Source organism: Falco punctatus, assembly GCF_963210335.1.
Source record: "Falco punctatus genome assembly, chromosome: 9".
Classification (NCBI taxonomy): Eukaryota; Metazoa; Chordata; class Aves; order Falconiformes; family Falconidae; genus Falco; species Falco punctatus.
This window is the reverse complement of record NC_137589.1, coordinates 13,519,762-13,540,290: the sequence shown is the minus strand read 5'-3', so window position 1 is coordinate 13,540,290 and position 20,529 is coordinate 13,519,762. Positions and strand designations below refer to the sequence as shown.

At 38.3% G+C, this 20,529-nt stretch overlaps 1 protein-coding gene across 1 annotated transcript in view; it reads left to right on the top strand.

Moving 5' to 3' along the window:
* OPN4 (opsin 4) overlaps positions 1-20,529 on the top strand; it is a 50,544-nt gene that overhangs the window by 19,003 nt on the left and 11,012 nt on the right. The window contains 7 exon segments of the mRNA XM_080402832.1: positions 7,029-7,171; positions 9,116-9,249; positions 10,440-10,643; positions 12,515-12,686; positions 13,580-13,744; positions 17,020-17,127; positions 18,281-18,461. Of these exon segments, the coding sequence (XP_080258958.1) occupies positions 7,029-7,171; positions 9,116-9,249; positions 10,440-10,643; positions 12,515-12,686; positions 13,580-13,744; positions 17,020-17,127; positions 18,281-18,461 (1,107 nt within the window).

The following is a 20,529-nucleotide window of genomic DNA, read 5'->3' as shown; positions in this document are numbered from 1 at the left end:
CAAATGCTAAACAGAAAGAAAGTTTCCTTAGAACTGTGAAGGTGAGAATCTGTTGTGATGACACTTCAGGATGGAATTTCTTTGGGCTCGCTAAAAAGCCCAAATCAAAGGAGTTCAGAAGTTCTCTTCCTGGTTGTGTATCTCAGTATACTGCTAGAACTAAAAATTTTTGTTTGCCTGCTATTTATACAAAAGTCTGTTTAAAACTAAAGAACAAAAACATTATCCAAGCTATTTTTTTTAAGTTTTTAAAATCTGAAATTCAACTTACAATCTTGATGTGGTCACACCAGATATTTTGGCATGGCCCACGTAACACAGTGGACACCTGAAAGTTGTGTGCAAGTTTCAAACACTCCAAAAGTTTTTATGCATATAGGATGTTGGATTGAGTGTTTCAGTTTAATCCAAATTTATAATGAAGGACCAGTAAATATTTTATTATTTGCATAGTAAAAATCCAGTCTGTTTACTTATTTTTTAATTAAACCCGGATATGTGTGGTGTATTACAGAAAAATAAACTGAGAAGTGTCCTGAGCTAAGGCTTACAAACTAAATTAGATGGATAACATATGAAAGAGGACAGCAGCACATAGCAGGGAGGGAGAAGAGAGACTGGAGTGAACATGCCAAAATGGAAAAGGATTCCGGGCACAGAGTGATTTACAACTGAAAATTTAAAAAAATGGTTTTTTTCCTTATTCTGCTGAAAAAGATAATTAGCTGTCTATTTCCTCTCCCCAGGTCAAGTGACTGTATTTTCAAATTTTTGCATTTTAATTTGACACAAAGATTGGTTTAAGAGAGTTTCAGAACCGAAAGCAGTATGTGCTGCTTGTGACTGAGATTAAATCTAGAAGATAGGATACAAAATCTGCTACCCAAAGTGCTCAACAGGACAAACATCATCTATGGAAAGCCCTGCTGCCTACTGGAAAGAGGGTTTAGCAGCTGGCGTCACCCTGCTGAAACCATAATTGAGGTGGGATTACTCTTTGTGCTGCCTGTCACCACAGAGCAAGTGCCTACAGAGGCAAGCTCGGAAATCGGAGCAAGGAACTGTACTGAAAAATAAGTGCTATCAGTTGTTTGAAGCCTCTTGTAGGTAGGCGGTACAAACACTGCAGCTAGAAACCCTAGGAAATTGCAGTATTTCTGTTCTGATGATTTTTCTAAACTGTATGATTTGTTGCAATGTAAAAGGCCTAATGCTACCATTGGTTGTATAAGTCATACTGTGTAAATAAGCAGCTTCGTTACCTGTATCTGTAGAAAATTAAGAACAAAGACACCTGATACATTGCCGAAGTCAATGTGGGACTGCCAAAACTTGCCACGTTTTGGAACTGGGCTCTACTCCATTAAAATATTCATTCTGCATAACCAATGTCTACAGTTTGAAGCCAGATGAATTCACAAAAGCAACGATGTAGTGGTCCTTATTTCCCTCTCCTTGTCTTGTTTTACACCAAATTCGATACGATCCATCTCATGTCCAGGCAGAAGTAGCTGAAAAAATGTTCTTGCCCTAGTCTTTTCTGTTCCTGACTCTTGAAACAATGTTACACAAATACCTAAATTAATCAATCAGAACCAGCACTGAAATATGTTCAAATCTCCAAATGACCTTATGAGGATTTCTTCTTTCCCTGTAGGTATAAACTAAACCTTGCTTTATCCTACCATTGGGAGAATGTGAGGAGTGGACTGTGTCAAATACGATTTATGTTCAATACAAGTATTTACATGCATGGCCTTGCTCCTACCAGCATCACTGTTAGCTTCAGTAGGACTTCAGTAATGGACATCTCCAAGTGAACAGTAATTGTTAAATGATTTTTTTTCTCACTGTGAAAGAGAACAGATTTTTTTCCCTAATAATAGTTGAACTGTATTCTTTGCATGTTGTCTTTTTTTTTTTTTTTTTTTTTCATTTATACACAAATATTTTTCTCATGCTATGGGGATGTGGAGGATTGGACTTTCAAAAATTTTATGTCTTCTAGTAGAAGTTACTCAGTGGTGAGCTGGTTTGGTTGGTTTTGGGTTTTTTCTGTAATCAACTATAACTATTCAGAAAACCTTCTTTCAGGAAAATGTGTATAATAAACAGATTCTCAAGACAGAATAGTCAGACATCAAATATTCCTTGGTTTTATATCTGATCTAGACTGCCTTCTAACCTAGGCAAATCACTTAGGAATTGTGGTTTTGTCCTGAACTGCAAAGGAATTCCTTTATCCTTTTAACTCTCTTCACACCAGTGTCTTGCAGGATCTTGACAAACTTCATGATGAAATACAAGTTCTGCCCTACACTGATGTTCTCTGTGGCCAATTCATTTTTACCCCTTCTCTGCTTGCACCAAGCCTCAACAGAGGGGACTGCACTGCTCTCTTCCCAAAAAGAAGGCTGGCTCCTCAGATTGGCCCTCCAGGAAGAATTCTGCCTCCCTGGTAACCAGCTGTGGCAGCAGGCCATAAATACAGAATAATGTGGCTCCGTGTTGTGCTGCAGTCTCGCCCGACAAGGCCAGAATAGCAAGGATTTAGATATATTTCTCTATCAAATACTTCCTTTGCTCCAAACTCCCAAAAAGCGTCTCAAGTTTTTAAGTCCCAGCCAAGTTTACTAAACGATAACTGAAAACATGGTCAGTTCTGTTTCAGCTGTTTTGTTGTAGGCAGTAGACAAGTATTCATTTAGGGAGAACAAGGAGCATTTTAAGAAGGCAGACTGCATTAAACCTTGCTGTTTCCCTCTATTCTAGTCTTTCCACAAGGACAAACTTAAGCCTGCTGGAAGGAAACACACTAAGGCAGAGCAACTTCATAATTTCTTGCCACTGACTCTAATGAGGCAAATGATAGAGTAGGATTTAGAAAAGGATTACACCTATATATGGAGGATAAAAATATCCTCCACTAAGATTATCCTTTCAAAGGGATAATAACACTGTTTTAGGGTATAAACCAACTGCTAAGGCTCCATACTGAAAATGAAATTCCCACATCACTGTTCATTATGCACGTTTTGCAGCTCTGTGAGGCATTCAGTCATGGCTAAAGGCAGGCTAGTGTTTTGTCAGGAATGCCGGCCTGAATCAGTGTGGTGCTACCAAAGTTCCTTACCACAGCAAAATTATCCATGTGATTCTGCAAAACTAGTATAAAAATACATAAGTAACATGCCTATCAGAAATTAAAAACACAAATTTCATATACACCCAGTTTTCATATACACCCAACCTATATTATAAAACCTACTTTTAAAGGTTAATTAAAATGCTGTCCTCGGCTAGTAGTATGTTCTCCGACTGATCCTCAGTACTTACTGTGGAGAAATTTTGTTACATTATAGTTACTGCCTTGATGTCCTCCACAGTTCCCATGACCATTTTGTTCACTTGCTTGAAAAATGAGCAGTGTCTATATTGACTGACTGTCAGGAAGTTGGTGCTTCCCAATGAATTGTTTCCTGCAGGATTAACACCGACCTAAGCACCCACAGTGCCGTTGGTCTGTGGGGATACTGGCACCCAGTGGTCCAGAGCCTCAGGTGCAAGCATCTTTTACTTTTTTGACTCAGGAAAGCTGTAGTCCATTGTTCATCTACTGGGAAATGTCCAACCTCTTAGCTTCTGGTTCAGTTTCTTTGTGCATTTGGTGATGTTCTGAACCAGGTTACATTAAATAAACCATGCTGTTGTATCACTTGGAAGAGAATTAATGAAGTGCTGATTTTGCCTGTTCTGTTTTTCTTATCTTTATTACAAGGTATTTATAGAAAGCTCAACAGAAAAACATGCAAGGCAACAATGCTGCATATTATCAATGCAAATAGCTGTTCAGAGTATTCTCAAAGGGCAATTGCTACAGTGGGGATTCCGACAGTGGGATTTTTATTCTCCCCTGACAACCAAGTACTCATACCACGGGGTGACAACGTAAGTCAGAGACTAAACAAGGCTAATTGCTGGAGAAAGTGAATGGAGAAAAGCTTTGGGAATTACCTGATTTCTTAATTATCATGCTGACCTGATTTCCTCAAACACTATCTTTTTCTCCCTATCCTGTCTTTTGACATACAAATCCCATAGAAGATCTAGAGATGAACTTGTTACAGGCACGTTTTCATCTTCTAGTAAGGAACTTCTGTGTGTGCAACTTACTGATGAATTTAAAGTGTCTAGACCTGATTGAATGCCTTCTCGGTCAACTAGTACTTCCTTTGACTTAAAGAAGCTTTGAATCAGATCTGTATTTCCAATAAAAACAGTGAAATGACTTTTTTAATAACTGACTTTTTCATCTTAGAGAACACCCAGAGTTGGACCCTGTGATAAAAATCCCATGCAGTCTGCACTGAAATGTGAATTTATCCATCTTTGCCACAGACCTTTTTTTTGCCCATATATTCATTATTATTTATGTCCTATCACTGCTTTGGTATAAATATATTTTTTTTTCATGCTTGACATTTTTATTGACTCTGAACTTGTTTCATTCCTGAATAAGTCATTTTAAAGTATTCTACTGTCCCTTAAATCACATTTTCTCTCTTGTGATTTCTCTGTGTATTTATCCTTTAAATTTTTCCTTGTCCTTAGTCCTCCACAAATGTAATTCAAATTCATTTCAATCTGTTCTTTGTAGCCAAAACAAGCTCCTTTAGTTGCTTCATTTCTGTTACCTTGATCCACTTCTGATTAAATGGATAGCTATAGGCAACAAAAAATCAGAAATCTCCATTCCATTAATAATCATCATTAACTCTCTGTAGAACAGCAGTTTAAAAATGTTCTAGCCACAAGGCTAAGGAGAAAAAAGAACACCACAAACCAAACTAAAGAACACCTGATATCATTTATTTAAAATGGTTTTATCTCAGAGTTCCTCTCACCACTTGCTATCAGTATGGGATGTTGTTGTTGTTATTTTACTGGCAGTGTGTTAAGCACAGCAACTTCTACCTAGGCAAGATGCTCATTGATGTTGGTGATGTGACACCAACTTAACACTTTGCTGCAGGAACCTGAACAGTATATGCCGTGATACTGTCATTCAGTTAGTGTATCAACCTTAACATTTTGCTCCAATTACAATAACAGCCAGAGCTACATTTTTTCTCTCTAATATCAGAGTCCAACATTTCATTGCTGCTAATGTAGAAACCCAGGGAGTATGCTCCAGTTGTTGAGGATTGCTGCAGGCAGATCTTCAGCACAAAGCAAAGACAATCTCTTCCAGAATTCCAGACACTCCCGGGGTTCACCTCTTGCTACTGGCACATTGGTTTTAGATACACACTGTCTCTGATAAGTTCAGGCCAATCTCACAGATGTATTCAGAAGTAATGTCTGCCTTTATTGTCTGAAAATACCCATTTCCTTTGATAACTGAGGTGTTGTCAAAGGCATCTCTGAGCTGCACTCTTAATGGTGAATGTCAGCTACTAACACAACTGTAGCATAAAAAGGAGAACTTCATAGCTACCTCTGTGCACTTTCCTCCTTTCCTACCAGCAACCTTTCTTTTCCTGGGAAGGAATGACTGCACTTGACAGCTGTACCACCACCTGCCAGTACTTGTGATTGTAAAGAACATATCCAGCCTCATTAGCACTATTTAAGTTTGGTACAGGCACTGACTTTGGCACCAGCAATCCCCTTGTCCTGGATCCTAGGCCACAGCCGAGCTGACAGTATTCACAGTAGGCAGGCTACAAATGATTCAGAATTATTTTCTGGGCTTTTGTGAACCCTGGTGTGATTCTCACAGCTCAGTAGCCAAGGAATGCCGTGGCTGCAGCTTGCAGGCTTGAGCTATGAGCAGTGGTCACGGCATGCCATTCCAGAGCGAGTGCCACCCTTGATGAGAAAAGCCTGGCTATGAAGAAGAGACAGGATCTGTCCATGCAGATGAATGAGGAGAAGACTTGGTATTTTTCATGACTCCATTAGCTGGCTGGAGCTGAAGCCAAGACACGTTTAGGCCAGTGGCAGCTGCACAGAGGTGAGTGTTTAAGTCTCCTTGACTGACATTCCATCAAAAGGCAGCACAACAGTGACGGTTTGGACAGCTGTTTTTCTGTCCTCTTCAGTTTCTATCAGGTCATCCTGCTTCCTGGGTGCAGCCTTATTGTTTGCTTCATTACTAATCTGTGGTCACCTGGCCTAAAATGTGTTTGTGGCTCCTGATAATTAACTAGAAAATGTTTTTAATTGATTATTTAAATGCTGTGGTCTTCAGACTTGGATACTGAATTTTGCTATGAGTTATGAGTTACAACAAAAATGCCTTCAACAAGTGTTTTATCACATACTTCACAGAGAGCAAAATACATTCAGTGCAGAGCAAAAACAACTGGTATGGAAACCAGACATAAGGTATAAAGGGTTTGTGGTTTAGTTTTTCTGACGTTAATTTAATTTCCAAAAGACTCTTGTTTAATACTGTCAGGCTTTTGGCAACCAAGTCTTGAAGGCAGCTCACAATTCAGTGTTATTCGGTGGGAGAAATTAAATAGTCATACTAATAAGGGAATAAATGCACGTTTATCCATAGAAGATCATTTTTACTTAGAGAAGTCTAGCCCGTGATGTCAGAGGACAACAGATATACTTCACAGGTACAGAAACTTTCCTGAAATGAAAAGTATGGAAAACTTACTTGTTAAGTACTGCATTATTTGATGTCAGATGCAATAAAAAGGGTCCCTTCCTGTCTCTTTTTTTCTTCTCTGTATCCTTATTTTTCTTTTGGGAGAGAATAGATTGCTTTTCTTCACCACAATTCTAAATCAACAGTAAGCAGATAAACCACCCTTTGACCTTTGCACTGCTGATGTAACTATTCCCTGAAGGTGATCTACAGTTAATGTAACTTGAAAGCAATTAACTCATTCTGACTTCTTTTGCTTGCTGTCTTTTTGCATTCTTGACTGTTTCCTCTTCTTAGAGAAGCACATGTCAGCTTATTCAGTAAAGCCTGGCAATATACCTATGACCTCTTGTTTACTCCACAGAAGATGACAGTGCAAGATGTTCCTGGTGCCTTTCCTACAGTGGATGTCCCAGACCATGCTCATTATACAATTGGAGTAGTCGTTCTTATAGTGGGGATCACAGGAAGTCTGGGTAATTTCCTGGTCTTCTATGCTTTTTGCAGGTATCTTTCTTTGTGATGCTTTTGTAAATACTCAGATCTATGAACTTTAACAGTACCATGACTGTGCTCTGCAAATGCAGCACAGGCATTCTATCAGACTGCTATGCAGACATAGTAAAAGCACCAAGTGACATCGCTGTAGGAAAAGCAGTGGCAACCTGCCATTTCCCTCTGACTTCCTCCCATTAACTACAGCCATAGCACAATTGTTTGCAAAACTGCAAAGAATCACCCAGATAAGCCAAGCAATAGAAAAGCAGCCAAAGCAGAAACCTTCCAGTGAATTTTCAGAATTTTCTACCAGCTTAACTGTGTCTGCACTGGACTGATGGGATGTTTTGCACCTGTGCTTCCCACGTATCTTCTCTGTTTCAGATGTTTCCTTCCTCCTGCTGGTTACTGCTCGGTTTCTTTCCCCTCTCTGTTCCTTACTGGCCATGTCTCTTGTTTTCACATTTTCTAAAACTTGGCTTATTTCCTTTTAAATAAAGCCACATTCCAACTTTTCTATCGGAAGGAAACTGGATCTCTGACAACAATGTGATTTTTTCACCATTGCTGTTCACTCATCCTGTTTCTGTTATGTCACACTGGGACAGAGCATTGGCATGATGTCCAGGCCAGTGAGCTTCTACTTCACAATTGTCTTTAGGCACTAATGTAATAAACAAAAACAATAGCAATTATATGATTATTTGGCTGTGTTAACTTAAAGCACTGGAGTGTGGATGAAAGTAGTCTGGATCTCAAGCCTATATTTATGTAGCGCATTAAACAGTAGGCCTCAGTATGTGCATTTGGAGTACATACCAACACTTAAGTGTGAATGACATGGCCTTAAGATCAGAAAAGGTGCTGGCATGCAGACCAGATATGTGAAGATGAAGTACATGAGCTAGCTTGGCTCTGTGGCTGGTCCCATACAGGAAAACCAGTCATGGCAATTGCAGTTCCATTGGAGGACACAGCCTGTCTTCATTTGAAGATGTTATGATGGGATGAAGGGATACTGATAGCAAAGTAAAAAGTACATCAGAAGTTTGGAGAACACATCAGATGCCTAGAAAGCACTCTCAAGTAATGGCAAACTATAAGACAGACAGCTGCCTGAAATGTAAATATGTTCAGCAACTTTACAGACTATTGAACAAATACAAGTGGTCCATAAGCATCTACTAAAAATATCTCCTTGCTCCTAAGTTGACAGATAGGGGACAGTAGTCCTAGTGATTGATTCTGGATCAGTGCAAAGAACCCATCATTTATTCTGGTATTTTTCAATTGTATCCAAGACTGAAAATTTGAGAAAGGAGCTAAAGTTTACACTGAGCCCCAGACTGCGGAGCTCTCAGTTGAGCTTTTATGTGTACCCTGTAAAACATTGTGATATAATACTATGAATAACATATACAGGCAGGTTACACTGAAGGCTGGCTATTGCTCTCTTTAAAGTCAGTGTCCGGGCCAGTGAAATGACTATCATAGAGAAGAACAGATGTAAAACAAAATGCTTGATGTGGTACATAGTGAGTTTGCTAAATCTCTGTATTTTGAAGTCCCTGTTGATTTTAGCAGCAGTGGAAAATGCACTCCCCTCCCCCTGCTTAAGATGACCCAGATCCAGAAATCCATAGAGTACATCAACTTCAATTTCCTGGTAATCATGGACATGCAGTGCACTGGGTCAGAATATTTAAAGGACAATACGATTTATCCCCATCACTGAACTGGTTATCAAAACAACCCTCTAAAGTACACAGGAGTGTAAGGGTGCAAAACTGAGCCTTGCTTATGTTCTCTCACGAGGGAAAAGAGAAGTGCTCTGCTCTAGCTTGCTATGTAGTGTGCCTTGGTATTTGTGAAGCTGCCAAGGCTCACAGGAAAGAGTAACAACGTAATTAACAGTGCAGCAGTGTTTAGCAACATTCCTTCTGATCTCTGTAGGAGTAGGAGCCTTCAGACTCCAGCCAACATATTCATCATCAATCTAGCTATTAGTGACTTCCTGATGTCCATTACGCAGTCTCCAGTTTTTTTCACCAATAGTCTCCACAAACGCTGGATTTTTGGTGAGAAAGGTTTGTATCTATTCTTTCTAAGATATGACTAAGTATGTTCTTACCATAGTGGCAGTTTATCTACTATTTCCTTATCCTCAGGTACACTTGCAATGTTGAAAAATGTTCTCAACATTGTTTCAATGTTGACACAAATGTTTCTTTGAACATTTTTTCTCTGTGTGCAATAAATACATTCCCACCACAGGGAGGAAAATTACATGCATGAGATGATAAATACAAAGGTGGCATTGGCAACGTTAGGCACAGGACTAGGCTTCTTGTCACCATTCTTTCCCAATCATATCACACCTTAGTCACTGCCAGAGGCCTGTAACAAAGCACCACCCCTCAACGCACCAGCTTAAATGTTCTCCTAAACAGCCCTCTCTGGGATTTACACCTGGAAAACTGAGGCAAGAAAGCCTTGCAGGTATGAGTTTTCACAACTGAAATTTTAAATGAACATTGCCTCTGAAGGCAAAGAAAATGTGGAATGACGGTGCTTGCTTTCTTCCTGTGTAACTGTAGTAAGAGGAAGACTAATCTTTGCCTCTTGAACAGGTATTGACAGAAAGGTCAGAGAACTAATGTTGCTATTTTGATCTCTGATGACCAAAAGCACATTTTTTTTTAGTTCTATGAAGTGTTCACTTGCATACATCTTAAAACAAACCAGACCCATGCTTTTAATCATTAGGTTGTTTGATTAATTAAATTCAGTTATTAATATATTCATAGTCTGCATATTTACTTCAGCAAAATCACTCATTTTTATATTCATAGCATGCATATTTACTTCAGCTATGCTGACCTTGAGGTATAAATGGTTCTATGATATCAAAATAGCTATAACCCATTAAGCAAAACAGTTGTTTCTATGGGAGCTGCAGTAAAACTGGAGTTAAACAAGGTATTGGTGGACTGCTGAAATGATCCCACTGGAAACATCAGAAATCACTGAGTGAAAAGATGTTAAATATCACTGTCTCCAGCAATTCAAGCAAACAAAATCTTTGAAGTTTATCTGGGATAATGTAATTAGCAAGACAGACAGCAGCTATGAAATAGTATTACAACTGCAGGAAAACTGAAGTTCCATTGCTTTACAAATTCCAGGAGACATTAGTTCACAGGAAACACTTGAACTCTCCCAGAAATTAGCATGGGTAGATTAATTTCACTGCTACTTCTGTCATCTTCATTGAAAGGCTGTGAGCTGTATGCCTTCTGCGGAGCTCTTTTTGGCATTACATCTATGACCACTTTGATGGTGATTGCCTTGGACAGATATTTTGTCATCACAAAACCTCTGGCTTCTGTTGGAGTGATGTCTAAGAAGAAGGCCCTAATAATCCTGGTAGGAGTCTGGCTGTACTCTTTGGCTTGGAGCCTCCCGCCTTTCTTTGGATGGAGTAAGTGAAATGGAATAAAAGTTTTTTTTCCCTCATACATTGGATTAAAGACTGGTTACAGGTATAGAAGAGAGCTGAATTAATGGCTTGCATATTAGGCTTGAATAAGTCAATTTGAAGAAAAGTGATAAAATCCATATTGAAACTGAAGATCTCTAATCAAAAGAAAAAAATCCAGTGTGTGTTACAGCATATTATACGACAATGGCACTTTTCTTTGAGCTCATTACTTACTGAATAAAGAGCAGTAGATAAAAATCAAGGCCAAAATTTAGGAAGGATGCTCCTGCCTATTATCCCATTCCTACTTCTGTTGAACCAAATTCAACAATATAAAAATGAAATAAATGTATTTTGTGGGTTTTCTAATTACTTTTTTCCTCCCCAAAGATGCTGTGTAAGATAGTAGTGTCAATCTAATTTTCTTCATTCACATAAAAGAGGAATACAGTCTGAGTATTTTGTGCAAGTGTATGTTCAGTAAGTCTCGACTGTGCTCTAGATGGGCAAACTGCACTAGATGTTGGTCACATTCTCAATTCAGTCACTGGTATCTTCACTAAGGCTTCCAATAAAGATGGCATTTAGTAATAGCTAAGTAACTAATTTCCTTTTGTAAGTGTGAATTTTACACCTGCATATTGGAACACACATACAGCATCTTGATACTTGCAACTTGTAACAAAGAGGGTTTCTGTTATTCTTCCTCATTTGAATCTGCCTCACTACCGTTAATTTGTTTTCTATGAGTCACCAGTTTCAGTCAGTAAGTCAGAATGAACTCATCATTCAAAACCCCAGCCCGTTATTGTGCTCCCTAATTCCAGAAGAGAATGTGTCAGCTCAGCTGAGGTGAGACCACAGCAATGTTTGATTTTACCAAAGGATGCTGCAACCAGCTCAGTTACCGAGTAGAATTCCAGCAGATTTTTGTTACTGTCTTGTTGTCGTTCCGGTCCCCCATAAACATGAGGCATGTTTAAGCAGGCAATCTGCAATACTGGGAGAAGCAGCCTTTAGCTGAACGAGGAACTGTTAGAAAAACAAAATGACAACATAGTCCTGGATTCTAGATTCTTAATTGGAGAAGGTGGAATAATTGCTTGAAGTGTGTTGTTATCTTGTAATTAGATTCTAATAGTACCCACAGTACTAACTCTCATGCAGTAATTAGATGCATCTGAGCACATCTGGTGAAATATTTTTAAGAGTTCAACAGAAAATATCACTGTAAACAGTGAAAATTAAAATACAAAGGTAAAAAGACACTGCTGTTGACAATTTCTTTACTTAATAGTTTGACACAGTTCCAGATTATATTTTATTTCAGGCAGAATATTATGTATGTATGATTTTTTTTTACTTGTATTAAACTTTACTTCAAGACAAAATTAATTTGATCTGCACAATAAACCTTTCTCATTGCACAGCAGATTTCTCTTATCTGCACAAGCTTAAAAAAGTGGTAGCTATAGCAATCAGTTTCATTTCACTCCTCAGGAAGACAGCAGTTTGTCAGGAAATGGAGATACTTAAAAAAAACCACAGGCCTGATCCAAAACCCACGTTAGTATTTGGAGAGATGCCCTTTGACTATGTCAAGCTTTAAGCAATATTCAAGGACTGAAACAAAATTATTCGGTTTTCCAATCTGAAACCTTAGACTGCTAAACATAAATACAATAGGGCAACAGAGTAAAAGATAATAAAAACAGGCGCTTTAAACAAAGAATCATTTACCCTTTCAAACTCTTTTTCCCTTTAAGAGAATAGGGCTAAATCTCATGTTATTCTGAGTACCCTTCTCTAACTTCTTCACTCAGAATAAGAATCACTTCATAGCTTATGCCTTCTCCTGTCTTTCTTTCTAGGTGCGTATGTTCCTGAGGGTCTGCTGACCTCCTGTTCCTGGGACTACATGACTTTCACACCATCAGTCCGTGCCTACACAATGCTGCTTTTCTGCTTTGTCTTCTTCATTCCTTTGATTGCTATCATATACAGCTATGTCTTTATATTTGAGGCTATCAAGGAGGCCAACAAGTAAGCAGCCAACAGTCTTTAAGTTTTTATCCTTCTGTTTAAGTGACTGCTTATTTGCTTAAACAAAGATTAATAGAAGAAAATTCAGAAGTTTTCCACTTTTAATTTGTATGCATGACTGAGACAGGAAACCAAACAAGAATTCCATCAATTATCAGTATGGTAAGAGATATGATCCTTAGAAGGGCCATTCCTGAATTTAAGCCAGAACTGTTCAGTATATTGTCTAATGATGCTGAAAAGGATGTGAGTAGCAACAATAGAAACCTAAAGGATGAGAAAGGACTACAGAAATTAACCAACCAAAAGAAATACTAAAGGGACATCGGAGACACCTAACAATTGTGTGTCAACAATTCCACAGAAAAATAGATGGAATTGAAATACAAATTCCATGTTCGACAAAGGGTAAAAAAGAGGCAAAACATTTAATCACAGGTTTCTGAAACAAAAGCTAATGTAAAAAGCAAGGCCAATGTCTGCCACCATGTCTGTAATCTGCAGATATCTGTCCTGTAGGTATCAGCATATCTAGTCACATAGCTCAGTAGAGTCAGAGTGAAATAGCAATATTGGACCTAGGGAAGCGAAGACTTCTCTACTTTGTATTTAATATAACATTGTTCAATTGGTTTGAATACCTGATTTATGTGGAAATTTTTCTGGTACAGGACTATTTTCTTCACTGAAGCACATGTGAATTTTGCCATTGACTAGTGCCACACAAGTACAATGAATTGTCAAGGACCAGTCACATACCTGCATTAACATACATTAACAGTGCATGACTTTTAGCATAAACTAGCATAAGAGTAAATGTTGCCCCATTTTATGAAGCTATTTGCTCAATTCCCTACCTCCTTTTTTTGCTATTGTACGTTTATTTCTCCTAGGTCTGTTCAGACATTTGGATGCAAAAATGGAAATAAAGAGTTCCAGAAACAGTATCGGAGGATGAAAAATGAGTGGAAGATGGCCAAAATTGCACTGATTGTCATCTTGCTTTATGTCATTTCCTGGTCACCATACTCTGTTGTTGCTCTGATAGCTTTTGCTGGGTAATTATGAATGTATCAGCAAAGGAATATTCATTGAAAGCAAAAGGTGTGAAATTGTAAAAGACAGATGAAAGTCAAAGCTACTTGTCAAGTTTGATGCCTAAAGTGCATCCAAAACATTCACATATTTAGGAGTGACATTTAACAGATGAGGCTTATGCTGACTGGTATTTTTTCTTAGTTTGAATTTAAAAAAAAAAACCACACACAAAAAAAAAGAAAAACCAAGAAGGTTATTACTGGCAACATGCTATTACTGTGCTAATGATTTCTGAATGCAGATTCTCTATGTTAGTGTATGTGAACTACCTGAATTTTATTAAGCACCAAAATGCTAAATAGGGAGTCCCAAAAGATGCATCTAGGGGTTGGTTGATTTTCTTTTCTTTCTCCAATTGTTTTACTTACAAAAGTCTATTCATTTTCTTGTGTTACATCAAACTGCTGAAATTCCTTACCTGTATAAGCATGTTCAAAATTAGTACTTATTTGCATTGGGGAGCTTTTTGATGCTGGATATAAAAGATCATAAATATAAAGCATCTAAGCATGTTCTTGATCTATTTAAATGCCAGCATTTAGACAGTAATTTCAACAAAAGCATGACACTGTTAATACAGTATCTGTACACAGCTTAACACCAGGCTATAGTTGATACAGTTCAGGTACAAGTAATGGATTAGGAGTCAGGATGTCTTGGCTCTATGTGGATATTTCTCCCATGTTAACATGCAAATTTTCCTGAGCTTCCATTTAACCTTTGTAAAATGGGTGTGACTATCTGCTTGATAAAGTCTTGTCAGCTGCAAAACCTCAAGTGGAAGACTCCTGTGACATACAAAACACTTCTATTTGTATTTTTCAAATCAGAAATAAAAGGTAGGTTTTCCTAAAATTGACACACAGGATAAATTTACTTATGATGGAGCATTTTGGGAGGCAGGGGTGATTTTTGTTTCACACCTAAGGAAGAGGCCACTGCAGGGCCTCTTGTCAAACATAGCTAAGGAAGGCAGCTTCCTAAACATTGCTTTTATGAAATACCACACTAAGTAGAAAAAATGCTAGGAGAAGAGGATTCTCTCCCTTTGTATCCAGGGCACAATTCCAAGTAGCAGTGAACATTTTCTCCATGGAGGTAAACACGTTCCTCACTGAAAAACATGAATCCTTAGGATGTATCCCAGTGTCCTATTTCCTATCAGAAGGGGACTTAGGTGTTGGGCATCCACCACTGGTGATATGGGGCCAGATAGAAACAGGAAGAGCCAGAAGACAAAGAAATGCAGTACAGCTACCTCAAAGTACTACTTGCTCTAAGGTACCTAAAAAAAGATAAATTAAGAGATGCTTTAAGCTAACGATTTGAGCTAACTGTCAGGCTGCCCTGTATGATTCAGCATCTACCTTAGGATGATCAAGTGCCTGCTGAACTTGACTTCTACCCACGTCTCACTCTGACAAAAATCTGAACAAATGGACAATTTCATAATTCTACAGTGTGTGACAAATGAGCATTTGCAGATTTTTCTCATCTGGTAAGCAACACAGCTTCATTCAGATTTTTTTCTATTTCTGAATGATCCCTTTTAGGTAATCCTCCTGGGATTTTTCAGAGATTAATAGACCAAGCCTGGAAGCCTTCTGCACTTCTATTACAATGAACTGAGATAAAATCACTGCATGCCACATATGGGAGGCAGACATGGAGTCTATGGCTATAGTCTTGAGCTAAAGACAAATCTGACAGAGCATCAACATATACAAAATTAAGGAAGAATCTTTTAGAAAATATTTTGTTTGGGGAATACTGAGCTAGCACACCATCTTGTTCACTAGTGTTGGTTTACAGGATGTATTTTATGGGAACGGTTTGCTTAAACAAAAGCTTTTGTCACTGTTCATTTCTGTTAGCTGAACTCTCCATCAGTCTCACCAAAGCACTCTCTCTCTCACCTCAGGGTCAAAACCTCCATACCAGCAAGGTCACACTGTTGGGTGTTCTCCAGAATCTGTGAAGAATTATACCCCTAACCAATGTTTTAAAAGTATGATTAGGAGAAACCATATTAAAAATTGTATATGAAGAACATGTTTATCAGAGGAAAGCCTTAAATTAGAGGTGAAATGGCATCTGAACATTCAGGCAGCTGGAAAAATGATTCCTGTATTACCACTGGCAAACCATTTCCACCTCATCACAGAACACAGATATTCCCATAGTATCATGAAAAATTGCTTCACCAGGATGATGAGCTGCCACCTACTTATGCCATCCTCTTTGTTATTTGTCTGCAGTATGGTCTCTTGTAGGAGACCTGAGAGAGGACTGAAAGGAAAACCTGTTTTCTTCCATAATACTATAGGAACACAAAGCTAATTGAAAGATAGAGCTCAGACTGTCTTCTCAGGAAGAAAAGCAGTGATAAAGGAAGGATGTTTTCCTTGGGAGGAAAGACTGACTTACCGGGCCATCTCACTTACAACTCTTTTGACTAATGCAGGAAGAGGTCTTCAGAGCCCCTAAGCAGGTCTATGGGAAATCTGCATGGTAGAAACCACCTATGAAATGTTATTGCTATTTTGGTCTGAGCTGTTCTATTGACTTTCTTCTGACCAAGACCTTATGAGCTACATCAAGTTCTCTTCAAACATTAACTGGCTGATAGCAGCAGCAGCATGGCATATACACATCAATCATAATTCATTTATCCTTTAGAGTTGCATCACCTGCATATATGCACGGTCACAGTAACACATGAGCAGAACATATGACACCCGAAAATACTTCTCCTCCACTTTTTAGTCCAGATCAGACAAAAAATAAAGTTTCAATAGGAAAATAGGTTTATTAGTTCTGTTTCCCTACAATGTCTCATTCTGCACACCTGTTTAGTGACATACTGCTCAGCAAGTATATGTGCTGATTTTGGAACAGAGAGATACTCTGATTAATGTACATTCACATACTGAAGGCTGACTTTGTCCCTAGGGTAAACAACATCGGACAGACCACCATCCTGACTCATAGTAGTGATATGCTGCAAGAGAAGCCCCAAGACAACCATGTCTCCCAGAAACGCTGATGTTCTCTGAAAGGGTGGTGTTGATCTTTCCAGACAAAGGATGCAAAGTTTGTTCTCTCACTGTTTGGGTACAGAACTCCCCCTTTTACTCTCTCTGGAGCACTAATAAAGCATGGTCTTGTAAGTGTATAACTGCACAGACTACACAGAACTCAGTACTAAACATATATTGCATTTGCATTACCCTAGGTATTCCCACGTTCTAACACCCTTCATGAACTCCATACCAGCTGTGATTGCCAAAGCTTCTGTCATCCATAACCCCATCATTTATGCCATCACTCACCCCAAATACAGGTAAGTTCACTCTTATAAGCTATGTTTAATACAGCAAAGAAAATCAGACAATAACTTTGTCACTTTTAGGACTAGTAACTGAACTCTGCTTTACCTGCTCATTTACCTCTGCAAGACAGCCTCGCCCTCACCAAGAAACTACTCAATGCCATATAAATGTCAGTGGAATTTGTACTTGGAACAAATTACTATGCAGATGGGAGTTAGAGATGTTTATGGATACTGATCTGTACTCAGAGATTACATGACAAAAGATCGAAACCTTCCCACCTCTAAGGAAAGCACTATAAATTTTTTAACTATCTTCATGAGAGATGCAGACGTTTCTCAGTTTTGCAAATAGCAGTCTGTTAAATTAACCAGACCAGTAAGAGATGCAACTCCGTAAGGCATCAATCCACCTCTACCCTATTTTGTGCATCATCCCCACCTTTATGATCAAGTTTTCATATTTCAGATAGTATTTCTTCTGAGTTGTAACATCTTGGCTCATTACCATGTCAAGTTCAGATACAGGTTGTGACATCTGATGGATAGCAGCAAAGCCATATATATGCTGATGTTTCACCCTGTACAAAGACCTACTGGGGAACTGGATAGAGAAGAAATGGGCATGAACATTTAAGTGGGAAAGGCTGGTAGGAAGAGGAAAGCTAGGCAGAGTTACCTTATGCTGTGTATGAGGAAAGAAATACTGTAATATAACTGCACATTTTGTATAACTCTACAGATAGCCAGCAAACAGATGTGTAAGAGGAAGCTAGAATAGCTGCTTAGGGGAAGATTAAAATAACTCATTATGTGGTACTTCTGTGAATTCAGTTTAAAGGGACAGAATTTTATTTTTGCCCCGATTAAGCTGCAAGGAGATAAAACATAATTTTAGTAGCTCCCTTCAGTTCGAAGAGTTATTATTTTAATGCCCTTATCCCTGCCAAGCAATAAATTTGAGTTCTGCAGAACACTGTGAATAAGTGATCTTGCAGGGTGATTGTATATGAGATATTGGATATCTGGAAAACTCTTTTTGTACCCAGTAATTTTCCAGTCCATGCAGCATTAGTTCATCTCTCTGAATAAATGTATTGTTTATGATGACTGAATTATTGTGCTAACAGAAAAAATCTGACTGGTTCTACCTCTCATCCATTAGAAAAGCCATTGCAACATATGTTCCTTGCCTTGGAACCCTGCTGAGAGTTTCTCCTAAGGACTCACGGTCTTTCAGCAATTATCCCTCCTCCAGACGAGCAACTGTAACCAGCCAGTCTTCTGAGATAAGTGGGCTGCAGAAAGCAAAAAGGCAACTGTCTTCTCTCTCTGACAGTGAATCAGTAAGAGAGACACTTCCCATACACCCATTTTTAATTGCAAAGTAATTCATTTTCATATAGAGCCCCTCAAAGTGGTAGATTCTTTAGATGAAATGCATTATGGTGCTCATTACAAGCGCTCTAGAGAAAGTAGAGGCACAAAATGAAATTAAAGACAGAAGGCTGAAGTCTAAAAGCAGAATGTAGATCTTTGTATTCTTGATGGTTGGTGACACTGAAGAAAGAGTGGAAAGATGGAACAACAGAAATTTTAGAAAGTAAGGGAAGCTTAGAGTCAGAGCACACTTGAAAGTCTGACCATACTTCTATGATGTACTTGCCTGACCACAGATTTGGAGCCTGGACTCACACACAAAAGAAACTGCTAGTTACAGAATAGTTCTCCAAAGAAAGGTTGTAATGAAACAGATAATGCTTTCTGAAAGTGAAGTGGGATGGATTTGGAAACATACTAATATCATTTGGACAAATCAGTAAATCTATTAGAGAATCATTCTCACCGAAGACCTCGACAGATTGCTGCTGCCAGTCTAAGTGAAACCAAATGTTTTGCACAGCAGCTGAGAACAGGGCAAATATGTGGCATCCTAGACTCTCTCTTGCAACCCTAAGTTACATTACTAATTAACTAAGCACATTAGTTAGGCCATTGCAGTGGGTTTAAATGAAATTTCCAAAGATATGAAAAACCATCATTTTCTTGGTAATTCTTTTCATAGTCAAGGTAATAATTGTATATAATCCAGCCAAGCACTGAATTCTGAGTTGTTTTTAACAGTGACATTTCAATTTCTTTGCACTCTATATTCTTTAGACTTCTTGGTCCAATCAGAATGAAATTCTTCTGGCTAGTAGCTACTATTCAGGTGGAAGGTTTTACAACTGGCTAATAAAAAAGGAACACTTTTATATTGCAACTTTCAGGTTGTGAATCTTGATTCTTGAAAAACCAACAGACTCCTTCAGTAACAGTGTGTTCCTGTACTATGATCAGTGCTGGGGAAAGGGAAGCATACAAACAATCCGATGATTCTTTTTGCTTAGGAAAACAACTCTTAATACCTGAGGTAAAACAGTGGAATGGAGAAAAAAAAATTACCCAAAGTAAAAAATTCCAAGCAATTGGCACGTTTCAGTCTGAAACTTTCTATAAGCCTTGGGTAAGTCTGGATCTTGTTCAATGATAGAGTCAAGATTTTCTGAGAAGAATACACACTTCCCTTAACTATTTGATTTGACCATAGACTACTCCGATTTATTAGTAAGTAGTATCATTTTAGCTGAAATACAGAGCAGAAAGAGGGGCTCAAGTTTAAAACAAATAAACAAAATTACTTTGATGCTCACTGATAATTTATTTTGGGGTTTTTGCACCATATGTGGCTCAATTAAGCTGTAAGATTCCTAGACATACACTCACAATGCAAAAAGGCAGTACATATGCTGCCATCTATTTTATGTCAAGGCTGGTCATCAAACTCTAAGACAATAAATTATCTTTATGAATTTTTTTTTTGTACTCCTGTGGATACAAAGATATTCTGCACCTTGGAAAAACCTAAAGAAACAATTTCCAGTCAGTTCTCTGCAATGAAAAGGAGCCAAGCTCCAGAACAGATGCTCAGAAAATAAAGTCACTTCCATTTTAAAATGCAATCAAACAGGACTGTAAGTGCTAATATACTCTATGCGTGGAATGGGAAGCACAGTACACATTTTTTAAAATGCTGGGATCCAAAAAATCTTGGGCTTCAACAGGAAAACTGAGAAGCTCTTCTAAAAAATTTTGAGCTCTTCTGAAAAACCTTCCATGGAGACATTTCAGCCTGGAGACACTTCATTCTGTAGACTCATCTTCATCATTGTTTCCCCAACAGTTAGAAAGCTGCTTCTGAAAATACAATCTTGATTGTCACTGTTCCAAACTAAATTAATTTTTCCTTCCCCTTCTACTGTGTTCCACTTATACCTCCCTACAGTTACACACACACAAAAAGATCCTGATCCTAGAGCAAACAAACTGTTATGCATTAGAATTCTGGTGTAGCATCACCAGTTGGAATTCTCT